The sequence below is a fragment of the Pelodiscus sinensis genome, chromosome 6, assembly GCF_052426305.1.
Source record: "Pelodiscus sinensis isolate ZL-2025 chromosome 6, ASM5242630v1, whole genome shotgun sequence".
NCBI classification, from domain to species: Eukaryota; Metazoa; Chordata; order Testudines; family Trionychidae; genus Pelodiscus; species Pelodiscus sinensis.
The window spans coordinates 20004175-20016532 of NC_143057.1; the positions used below are offsets into that span (position 1 = coordinate 20004175).

The 12358-nt window shown below is 45.0% G+C and overlaps 1 protein-coding gene across 8 annotated transcripts in view; it reads left to right on the top strand.

Annotated features, from left to right (window-relative positions):
- Nucleotides 1-12358, top strand: part of MLLT3 (MLLT3 super elongation complex subunit) — a 220479-nt gene that overhangs the window by 193458 nt on the left and 14663 nt on the right. For 7 of the 8 annotated variants that reach the window (XM_089779182.1, XM_089779180.1, XM_089779178.1 and 4 more), the window contains 2 exons: nt 1327-1404; nt 2754-2825. In XM_089779182.1, the coding sequence (XP_089635308.1) occupies nt 1327-1404; nt 2754-2825 (150 nt within the window). The remainder of the gene's footprint in view (nt 1-1326; nt 1405-2753; nt 2826-12358) is intronic. The other variant, XM_089779179.1, reaches the window with a different exon arrangement.

Below are 12358 nucleotides of genomic sequence, written 5' to 3' on the forward strand. Positions count from 1 at the left end.
TGAGCCCAGGACCAGCATCGCGCATGTGCCGCGCACCCGTGGTAGGGGTCGCCCATGCGCCTGGGGCCAGCACCATGCGTGCGCCGGGGGCGGGGCCAGCCCAGATGTTTCAGCAGGCACACACAAATTGTTTGTGACCATTACACAGCCCATGATACTTTTCCAAGCAACAGGCCACACTCCAAATTGGACTGTAATAATATTCTGATTACATCTAGTCAAATGAAAATAATCCCATTCCTCACTTCTGTTCTAAAACTGTCACATAATAGCAGTGTGTACTTTGGACTATTTGACACATTCTTTCCCTATAAGTGTCGCATCATTTATCAGTACGTCTTCACAAAGTGCTGAAATTCGGTCACTTAGAGGGAAAGAATGTGTCAAATAGTCAAAAGTGCACACTGCTACTATGTGACAGTTTTAGAACAGAAGTGAGGAATGGAATGATTAGGGAGTGGAGCATATGACTTTTGAGGAGAGGCTAAAGGATTAGGTCTTATATAGTCTACAGAAGAGAAGAGTGAGGGGGGATTTGACAGAAGAAGGAACAATGGTCTCAAGTTGCAGTGGTGGAGGTCTAGATTGGATATTAGGAAAAACTATTTCACTAGGATGGTGATGAAGCACTGAAATGGGTTACCCTAGGGAGGTAGTGGAATCTTCATTTTTAGAATTTTTTAAGTCCCAACTTGACAAAGCCCTAGCTGGGACGATATATTTGTGGTTGGACTTGCTTTTAACAGCAGGGTTGGACTTGACAACCTGTCCTGTGGTCGCTTCCAACCCTGTGAGTCTATGATTTCTGATGTAGGTTACTGCTAAGAAAAAAAGATTGAGTTGGTTTGTTAGGTCAAAGATTGTGAAGGGTTATTTGCAAGTAGCAGGACCGACAGCTATTGCAGGCTCCAGAGCAAGGTGTGGGGGGAGCCCAGCTCTGTGCCCTTAGAAGGGGTGAGGCCTTCATGGAAGGGGCAGGACTGAGGGCAGTCAGCCCTTAGCACCACCCAGAGCGCAGCGTGCCTCCTCCCCCCAAGCCTTCAGAGCCACATGGAGTGTTGCTCAGGCTACTGCAAAGGAGTCTGGGGCTGCAGTGGCTAAGAATTCCAGGCTGCCTTGAATCTCTGGGCCCCAGGGCAAATGCTTCCTTTCCCCTTACAGTAGCGATCCTGTTTGTAACATTTAGTTGTGGTTTCTTCCAGATACTTTTGTATTCTTTGTGTTTTTGTGTGACAGGATATTGTTAAATGTTTTCTTAATTTTTTAAAACTTCATGCAGACCAAAGATGCTCTTAATACTTAGAGCTTTTTCTGTTTCTTTTCCAGATTCTAGAAGTGAAAAGTCCAATAAAGCAAAGTAAATCAGATAAACAAATAAAGAATGGTGACTGCGATAAGGTAAACGTGAGTGTGATGTCAATAAATTATTTAGAAAGACACATTAAGTTATTGTGTTTCCTCTTCTACATCCCTTTTATGATACTATTTTTGTTACAAAACAGAAAACTCACTAGTTAGTATATCTCTGCTCCAAGTGCTTCTCAAATACAGCATTGTGCTTTTATTTTTATTTCTTTGCATGCATTGTCCCTTGAAAGCTTTGCAAATGTTGCTAGCTGGGGATTAACTGCCTGTTATTTTATGGGTACAGTGCATTAATATGTATGGTGCTTTGTAGAACAAATAACAGATAGTTCTGACCCTGAAGATCTTACAATACAAGTCTCAGGCATAACATGTTTAACTAGCTAAGCATATGTTAGTACTCAGTATACAAAGGGATTATTGTGCTTAAATTTAATGTTAGTTGTCCATAGTTAAGTGAGTTCTAATATGGATTTTAATGTTTTGTTACTTACCCTGGGAGATTTCATTATGTTAAGCCCCAAAATGGTTTAGAATTTACAAGTAGTAACCTTGCTGTACTACCATGAGTCTGAGACTCCTCTTTGGTTTCCCATTCCGAGATTGTTTTTGATCTATGCCATAGCTCTGCTTTGTTAGACCAGCAGTTCCCAATCTTTTCAATCCCATGATCACCTGTTACAACTGAAAAAAAGTAATCATAAAGAGTAAGGTTGATCACGACCCCCTGTTCCTCTCCCACTCAGACCAGGTTTCAGCTACTTTGCAGGCTGTAACCTCCAGATTTGTTACCCACATCTTATTTCATAAATGCTAGTGGGCAGCCATAGCGTATGGTAGATGGTGGGGGGTTTATTGTGTGTGTGGTCTGGAGAGGAAGGATTTGCCCCGAGGTGAATTAGTGTTTAAATTCTAGGGTGCAGAGAGAAGAGTTTTGTTCCGCTCTGAACAACTGGCTCACTTTTTTTGTTACAGATGCCTTCATGCATCTTAAAACTTCCTGCCTATTATTCAACTTGTTCTTCAGGATTCAGTGATTCATTATTTAAAATGGCCCTTGTGATATTAAGTGAACTTCTATCATAGTAGCGAACAAATAGGGTTTTGTGAAATTCTATGGAATATTTGATACAGGGAAATTATTTGAAAGGCCCCTTAAAGTTTTTCAACAGTATGACGTGAAAAAGTTTTATCTAGTGGTGGTTTGGATTCGTTGGATTAGTTGGTTTGAGTTAAACGTTCTGTTCCCAGACAAGCCAAAGAGAACAAGTCATGTGAGATTGCAAATGCTGTTATAAATACTCTGGAGTAAATCTGGAGTTTGTGGAACTACTGTACAACTTATTCCTTAACAGGTTCTTTTTTGTGTGGGGGGGGATTGTTTTCAGGCATATCTCGATGAACTAGTAGAGCTTCACAGAAGATTAATGACATTGAGGGAAAGGCATGTTCTGCAACAGGTGAGAAGAGCTCTTGTGCAGTATCAGTGCGCTCAACAAAGTCAGTAAATCAGATCTGTTCTTCCTCTTTTAACCCAAAGCTTTCTAATCTGACTTCATACGTCTCAGGCCTGAGACTGCATAATAAATTGCCTATAAGGAATGCTAATATGACTTAAAGAACTACATTGCGTAACTCTTTCATTTCATTGCCAAATAGCACACATTTGAGTTGGAATCAAACCCTCTTCAGTTGGCCAGAATAATTAACAGAGATAAAAATGGTGCTTCTTTGAGCTAAATGTTATCACTGATTTACAGTATTGATCAGAATATTTCTGAAGCTGCTGATTCATGAATATTGGACACGGGCCACTAAAATCTGGCTAGCGGGAGGGCAAAATTTGTAGAAATATTGTACAGATGGACAAAAATCATGTTGATTTTATGGAAAACCATGATTAAAATCTGTGGTAAAAAGCAATTAAATATGAGTGATCATGAAAGCAAATGTCATTTTGTGGTAACACACAGTATATTCATTCCTTACCCTTCTTCAATCATGGGACACCATTAATAACTTTGGTGTAAAATAAAAAGAAGGCTGGAACAAGGAAAGCTTAAAATTCTCTGAGAGAATTGTATAGAGATAAGAAATTAATTACAATTACATTCTTTCTGCATTCAGTGATCTCAGCATTATCAGGTGCTGTTGGATTACAACTGGGTAGAAATGAAACAATGTACATGATTAACAAAGCAGAAGTAATTGTAGCAAATATGGTTTTATTGTATTTGTAGCAATTACATGCTACAGTCATAAGCACTTTATTGAGAATTTTATTGCTTCCAATTGATTGCAGTCACTCAGTAAATTTCTGAACACTTGCATCAGAACATATAGTAGTAAAATGCCTTGCAGACCTTCAGTATTAATCTTTGAGTGTACATTTGTTCGCATTCTTTTGAGACATAATCAGAAAGTGGTGCAAGTTGAGTATAAAATAGAAAATCTCAGATTTGGATATTTTGGATTAAACAGAACCCTGTCTGACTGTGTCAGATTTAATCTTTAAATATAATCTTGTCTTTAGTACGTTTTAACATACTGTTGTTTCCAGTTACACTTCTACTACTAAAGTTCATTCCCTACTGATTGTCAATTAAAAGAACTTCTCACCAAGCAAAAATGATAGGAAAGACTAACTCCAGAACAGCTTGCATGACTCAGCAGAGCATAGAACCTAGGTGGCTGGCAGTAGCAAGTGAAAACATTTTTAAACTATGTTGAAAACTGTCAGCACAAATGGGAAATGAAGATGAAAGTGAGCAAAAAGGGGGGAAAAAGGTAAGTAATTGAGTTGGATAATCCAAGTTGTGCCAGGAATTTTACTGTTTCTCTTCCTGGTGGTGGTGGTTGTTTCTTATGGAGTTCAGTTTTCTGTCATTGCTAAAAGATAGTAGTTTAAGTACAATCACTGAAGCACATTTTGTGTCTGATATTATAGCGTCATTAGTGTTGGAGAGATTACTTGCCTTTATTTCTCACATCACTATTAGAGAACCAGCATGGAGACCCTTTGAAGAGTGACAGAATTGAAAAGGGGGTCTTTTGCATTCCATTCTGACTATAAAGAGTTGTGAAAATCTTCAGGGCAAATATAGAATCATAGAATCCTAGAACTGGAAGGTACCTCAAGAGATCGAGTCCATTTCCCTGCCCTCACGGCAGGCCAAGGACCGTCTAGATCAGTATTTCTTAAACTTTTTAAGACCAAGGAAAACCAAACAATTTTTTTAAATGAGGAACACCAAGGATTTTTTGTTGAGCAGCAAAAAAAAGGGGAGGGGGAGGGAAGGGAGGGAAGAAAGGGTTGGAGGGAAAGTTACTGAGGGGGGGGGGAAAAGGGTGGCTATTTTGAACTCTGTTGTTCTCCACGGCACACCTCCAACTGCCTCGGAACATAGTTTAAGAAACACTGGTCTAGATCATACCTGATGTATGTCTATCCAGCCTGCTCTTAAATATTTCCAGAGAGTGAAAGGGAGTGAAAGGGAGAGCGAGCAGACAGGAGTACTGTTATATGGTGTTATAGATGTCAAATGGTATATATTTGACTAATATCAATGTCAAGGTGGCAGTTAAGATTAAAGATTCATGTGAAATGACAAAGTGAGAGAATGTAGATGGAAAAGGTCATCTAAGATCAGATGACCAAGAACTGATCCATGTGGGAACTCTATTTAATGGAAGGGGGCGGGGCACACTACCAGATAGACATTGCAACAAAAATCACATTTTAAAAAAATCTTCCCTATTTTGTCTCTTAGGGAACATGTATGATAAATAGAAAGGATCAAGATGTATTAGGAGAATATATAACTGCTTTTATGCAATTAGAAGTTGAACAGCAGCAGATGAAGTTAGCCTTTTAACAGTGTTCAAGCACATATCTTCACCTTGGTTCTCTGAAATTAGGTGCCTGAATCCCTACTTCGTCATCATGAGTGAAATCCTGACCTCAGGGAAGTCACTGGGATTTTTGTCATTAAATTCAATGGGCCAGGATTTTGCCTCATACAATTCATCATCAAGGAGCACATCCTCCACCCATATAAGCAGTCATGGTTCTGTCAAAGTTAACGGCTTTTCCAAAACACTGAGCACCACTGGGTATATCTATACAGTCCATGGGAGGAGTCTTCCCAGCTTGGGCCAGCAGGCTGAAGCTTACTAGGGCTTGAGCTCTAAAAACAGCTGTATTAGACACCGCTTAAAGTTGTAGCTCAGGCAAGAACTTGGGCTCTGAAGCCATGGCACAGAAACAGGCCAATGGAAATTGTAAGTGCTCAGCACCGCCAAAAAACAAGCACCCATTAATAGGTCTAAATATAGATTTAGCTGCTTAACTTCAGAAGGCACCCACGTTTTCAAAATGAGGCCATCTGAGAGAGTTCCTAGATCTGCAAGCCTATCGTGGTTTAAAGCCCTCCATACATTGAAAATGAGTTTGTCATTTGCACTCTATCCCATCCACCACCACCCCCTTGCAGACATGCTCAGTTTCTTGCTTAAGACAGATAATTCTTCTTTGAGTGACTGCTCATGTGCATTCCAATAGGCGTGTGTACACACCATGTGCACAATCGTCAGAATGTTTTTACCCTTGCGGTACACGTCGGAGCACCTATGGAGGCCCCTGGAGAGGTGCCTCCATGGCAGCATACATGGGACACTGCTGAGTCCCTGTCCTTTCTGTTCCCTCTTGCTGCCTGTGATGGTCATGGGAAGTGGAACAACTCTGATCCTTTGCTTTGCCAGCATCTCAGATTGACCCTGATTCATCATTATAGATAGCTAATTAGTCATAGTTCTAGCATAGTTATTAATAGTTATAGTTGTAAGTTTGTTGGGGGTTCCCCCCACCATCGTAATCCTCCTTACTGGTGTATGCCATGCTCACAAGTCTGTGACTGCTGCAGAAAGCATATACTCAAGGGCAACCCTCACATTGATTGTCTTAAGAGACTGGGAGAGGGCTATCGAGCCTATAGCTGCCCTGCTTGCAGGAGCATCCATCCCCAAATGAAGGAGTGAAATCACTTCCTCAAGCTACTTTTTACGGAAGGTCCAGGCATAAGAGCTGTGTCAGTAGCTTTGGCACCGAGAGCTCCTCCTTAGGCCACCACAGTACCATGACAGATCCCTGACATTGAGCACGATCCCCCACAAGCCTTGTATGCCAGGCTGCCCTCAGCAGCTGCTTCTCTTGAGCCCTCACCTCAGATCATCCCTCTGCCACAGTCCACCCTGCAAAATGTGGCTGCCACTGAGCTCCCCACTAATGACCATGAGGGACAGGAGGACCTGCTGTCTGGAGCTTCCTCATCTTCCTCACCAGACAAGGCAGTGGCAGGCACCTCCATCACCATGCTGCCTGCTATAGATACAAAAGCACATAAAGACCTTCTGTAGCGTATGGCACAGAACTTGCACCTCCATGTGGAGGATGTGGTGGAAGATTCAGACCCAGTAATGGACATCCTAGCCCTGGATGTGCCTCTGCCACTCAAAAAACAAGAGAGGCCAATAGTGAGGTGCTTTGGCAGACACCAGCCTCTTCTTCTATAGCAGAGAGGAAGTACTTCATGCCTCAAAAAGGCTACAAGCACCTTTTCACTCACCCACAACCAGGCATATTGGTAGTGTATGTGGCCAGTATATTGGTTGTATATAGTAGTATATCACAAAGAATGACAGGGTCTTTTTGGATCTGTCCCCAAATCCCCGGAGGCAGAGAAACTGGACTTCTTTGGGTGTAGAGTCTGTGCCATTGCAGGGTTGGTTGGGGAGGGGATGAAGGACGCAGCTACGAGTGGTCAATCAACAGGTGATTCTTAACTGATAAACCCTGTACTTCTGGACATCAAGAACATCTCTGAACACCACTTTCGACTCCACTGACTGAACCCAGGACCCTGATCCCTGCGATCACATTTTTAAATTAAGGATGCTTATCAGATAGTCGAGTCAACTAGTCAATCTCTCCCCCCCCCCCTTGCTGCCTCTGTCAAATAGAGGCAGCAGAGGTGGTGGGAAGGGGGAGGGTACCTCAAAACGGCAGTTCCTCATGGAGCCCGAACCCAGGATCCATGAGCGCTGCTGCTTTGAAATGCCGTGGTGATGTTTCAAAGGGGCAGTGCTGCACAGCTGATCCCGAGTTCTGTGTGGCACCACCCTTTTGAAATGCTGCTGCATTAAATAGTGTAAGGATCATAGAATGATAGAATCTAAGGGTGGGAAAAGACCTCCAGAGGTCATAGAGTCCTGCCCCCTGCCCATAGCAGGACCAACCCCAACTAAATCATCCTAAGCAGGGCTTTGTCAAGCTGGATTTATTAACCTTTAATGATGGAGATTCCACCACCTCCCTAGGTAACCCATTCCAGTGCTTCACCACCCTCCTAGTGAAATAGTTTTTCCAAATATCCAACCTAGACCTCCCCCACTGTAACTTGAGACCACTGCTCCTTGCCATCCATCGCTACTGTGAACAGCCTTTCTCCATCCTCTTTGGAACCTCCCTTCAGGAAGTTGAAGGCTGCTATCAAATCCCCCCTCACTCTTCTCTTCTGTAGACTAAACAAACCCACATCCCTCAGGGCTCATCTAGACTAAGCGGAACAGTCGAAAGAGGATATTCAAATTCTGCGGGAATTTGCATATCTTCTTCCGATGGCACTTTTGAAAGCAGAGCTTTTGAAAGTGAAAGTAGTTTATATGTGGCTTCTTTGGCGAAATCTCCCTCTCTTTTTGTCGAAAACCTGCGTAAACCTCATTTTTTGAGGAAGCTCCACTTTTGAAAGTGCGATCGGAAGAAGACATGCAAATTTCTGTGGAATTTGCATATCCTCTTTCTACTGTTCCACATAGTCTGGATGAGCCCTCAGTCTGTCCTCATAGGTCATATGCTCCAGCCCCCTAATCATTTTCCTTGCCTTCTGCTGGACACTCTCCAATGCGTCCATATCCTTTCTAGAGTGGGGGACACAGAACTGGACACAGTACTCCAGATGTGGCCTCACCAGAGCCGAATAAAGGGGAATAATCACTTCTCTAGATATGCTGGTAATGATCCTCCTAATGCAACTTAATATGCCATTAGCCACCTTTGCTACAAGGGCACACAGTTGATCCATATCCAGCTTCTCTTCCACTGTAACCCCCAGGTCCTTTTCTGCAGAACTGCTGCTTAGTCATTCAGTCCCCAGCCTGTGACAATGCTTGGGATTCTTCTATCCCAAGTGCAGGACTCTGCACTTGTCCTTGTTGAACCTCATCAGATTTCTCTTGGCCCAATCCTCTCATCTGTCTAGATCACTCTGGACTCTATCCCTGCCCTTCAGCGTATCTACCTCTCCCCCTAGCTTAGTGTCATCTGCAAATTTGGTGAGGGTGCTGTAGGGATGGAGATTCCACCACCTCCCTAGTAACCTATTCCAGTGCTTCCCCACCCTCATAGTGAAATAGTTTTTCATAATATCCAACCAAGACCTCCTCCACTACAATTTGAGACTGTTGCTCCTCGTTCTGCCATCTGTCACTACTGAGAACAGCCTCTCTCCATCCTCTTTGGAACCTCCCTTCAGGAAGTTGAAGGCTGCTGTCAAATCTCACCTCACTCTTCTGCAGACTAAATAAGCCCAAATCCCTCTCCCAGTAGGTCATGTGCTCCAGCCCCCTAATCATCTTGCTTGCCCTCCACAGGACCCTCTCCAGTGCGTCCACATCCTTTTTATAGTGGGGAGCTGTAACAGTTTTGATCCTTTGTGTGAGCACCCGTAGGGCTGTAGTGGGTCTTGCATTATTTACTCGCCTGTCTGCGGGCCAGTCAATGTTCAGTCATTGAACGGGGTTCAGGCCTCTTCTTTAGTCCCTTCGCTTGGGTGTGGGTTGCAAGGAGGTTGGGGGGGACCCAGGCCCTATACATAGCAGTTACCTGCCAAGTTTCAAATTCTGTAATTGCAGTGACATCTCTAGGCTACTTCCCTGGGATGGTGCTTCATCCAGCCCTTCTCTAGAGCCGTGTTGCTGAATTCCCCTTGTCCGGGGTTCTGCAGGCTAGTGTTTAGCTGCAGGGTCTAGCTCTGCTCTGTTACAAGGCCCAGCTCCCACTCGGAGCTGTCCAAGGTTCCGGTGTTCCCCAGTCAGCCCAGAGGTCTGCCTGGGTTGAGCTCCACGCAGGAACTAACAGGCCTTAGCTAGCAGCTCCTTCTATAGCAGCCTGCTGCATCCTGCAGTGAAGGCTGCCACTCTGCTCTGCTTGGAGGACCTCTCTACTGCTCCTGCTGCTGGTCAGGGTGCTGAAAGCCCTCCAGCGGGGAGGTCGGGTACTGTCCACCCCATTACAGGAGCCCAGAACTAGATGCAGTACTCCAGATATAATCTCATGAGTGCCGAATAAAGGAGAGTAATCGCTTGTGTAGATCTGCTGGTAATGCTCCTCCTGATGCACCCTAGTATGCCATTAGCCTTCTTGTCAACAAGGGCACACCGTTGACTCATATCCAGCTTCTCATCCACTGTAACCCCCAGATCCTTTTTTGCTGAACTGCTGGTTAGCCAGTTGGTCCCCAGTAACAATGGTTGGGATTCTTCTGTCTCAAATGCAGGACTCTGCACTTGTCCTTGTTGAACCTCATCAGATTTCTTTTGGTCCAATCCTCCCATTTGTCTAGGTCCCTCTGAACCCTATCCCTACCCTCCAAAGTATTCACCTTTCCCCATAGTTTAGTGTCATCTGCAAACTTGCTGAGTGTGCAATCCATCCCCTCAACCAGGTCATTAATAAAGACGTTGAACAAAACTGGCCCTAGAAACCATGCTTGGGGCACTGCACTTGAAACCAACTGCCAGCCAGACATCGAGCCATTGATCACTACCTGCTGAGCCCTACAATCTAGCCATCTTTCCAGCCACATTACAGTCTGTTTATCCAATCCATACTTCCTTTAATTGCTGGCAAGAAGATCACATCCATCGCATTCCCCACGTTCACAGAACCAGTTACCTCATCATAGAAGCTAACCACGGTGGTGCGGCATGACTTGCCCTTGGTGAATCCATGTTGACTATTCCTGATCACTTTCCCCTTTTCCAAGTGCTTTCAAGGATATGTGCGCAAATATTATAAATCATGAACACTATTCTCATTGGCAGGCAGTCAAAAAATTCAGAAGCTTTGCATAAATCTGTCAGCATCTATTCTGGTGTATTTCTTGTTAAAACTTTGAGGTTCATTTCACTCTGATTTATCAGGTGTCCTTGACATAATGGATATATTTCCTGAGACCAGGCTGAAGGATTGGGTTAAAATGTTAATATTACATAGTCTGGGTCTTAAGAAGCCCAGAGTAGATACTGCTTATCAAAAGAGGGATTTTAGTCTGTTTAAAGTGCATTGTGTTCCTTACAAATGCACAGGTTAATACTTTTTTAAGAGTTAATATATTTCAAAAATCAAATATATTGTTATGGAAGTTATTGAAGTTATTGATGTGGCAGTATCACAGGGAAGCCTGTTAAATAGGATTATTCAGAAGAGGGCTATCTCTTAACTTCCATAGTATACATAAACCTGCTAATCAGCTCATAATTATATTTGGAGATGATGCATTCGTGTTGTGCCTTCGTAAGCTATCAGGGACCCGGGTTGCAATCGGACAATACTTGTAAGAAGTTTTAAGTTACTGGGACTCTCTCTAAGAGGGAAGTTTCCATTTATCCAGAGGTGAAAGTAAGACAGTGTGCCACCGCTCCAGCAAAAGGGAGCAGGCAGGCTGGGGCATTCGGCTGAAGGAGGCAGTCCGGTGTGCTCCCAGCCAGGCTCCTGGGGCTCTCCTGCAGGCTGCCATGCTAAGCTGCAGGCATCTAGACAGGGGAAAGACGCTGGCTGAGGATGTGCCTCTCCATTGGGTCCAGGTTTGCCTGAGTCTTGAGCCCTTTTGCCCCTCTCTCCACCAAACCCCCCAGACCCCATTTAGGGAAGCAGAGGGAGTCCCTGAGGTTTGTACTGGGACACTGCTTGCTGCTGTTCCCCTTCCTGCCACTCTCAGGGAGCAAAAGGAAGGCACACAGCTGGGTAGGAGAGGGGGGAAAGAGGGGAGTGACCAACACTGTGTGGTTTCCTCTCCTTCCCTAAGAGTGATGAAAGGGAATAGGGAGCAGAATCCTGGTGTGAAGCTTGGGGATGTAGTTTTAGCCCCTTGCCCTCCCTAAATAGCACCCTTGCTGCCCCTGCACTTTCCCCTGCACATACTCTAACTCAGGGGTGGGCAAAAGGACCTCCAAGTCAGATCCAGCCGGCCAATCAAGTTGATCTTGGGAGTGGGGGGAAGCACATGAGCTCTCCTCCTGCCCTGCCCCCGCCCTGCAAGGAGTGTGCGGCGCTTAAGTGCCACTCTCTCCTGATAGGGTGGGAGGAGATTTGGCCTGGGGGTAAGGAGAGAACACATGAAGTCTCCTCCCATCCTGTGAGGGACATGGTGCTTCTAAGCACTGCATGCTCTTTGCAGGATGGGGGCAGGTGGGAGGAGACATCAGGTGCTTTCCCTGCCCCCAGTCCAATTAGGGCTTGGGGCCGGGGGGAGCTCTTGAAGTCTCCTCCTGCCCTGCAAGGGGCTCAGCTGGCAGTTGACTCTTAAGTGCGGTGCTCCCTTGCAGGGCGGGGGCAGGGAGCAAGAGATGTCACGTGCTCTCCCTCTCTAGGCCCTGATGGATTTGGGGCAACAGGGGGAAGCGCACAAAGTCTTCTTCCACTGCCAGGGGCACGGGCACCTAGAGGGAACAGCTTGCGATTCCCTTAGCAGGGGGGAAGTGGCAAAAATTTTGTGTTCTCTCACCCCCAGACCAATCAGGGTCTGTGATTGAGGAAGCATGGAAGTGTCCTGACCCCGCCCCTTCCGCCTGAGGCCCTGCCCCTTATAGGGCGGCCCGGTACCACTTCAAAAATTTCTGAAGTGCTTCCCAGTCAAAAATTGCCACTCCTGTCCTG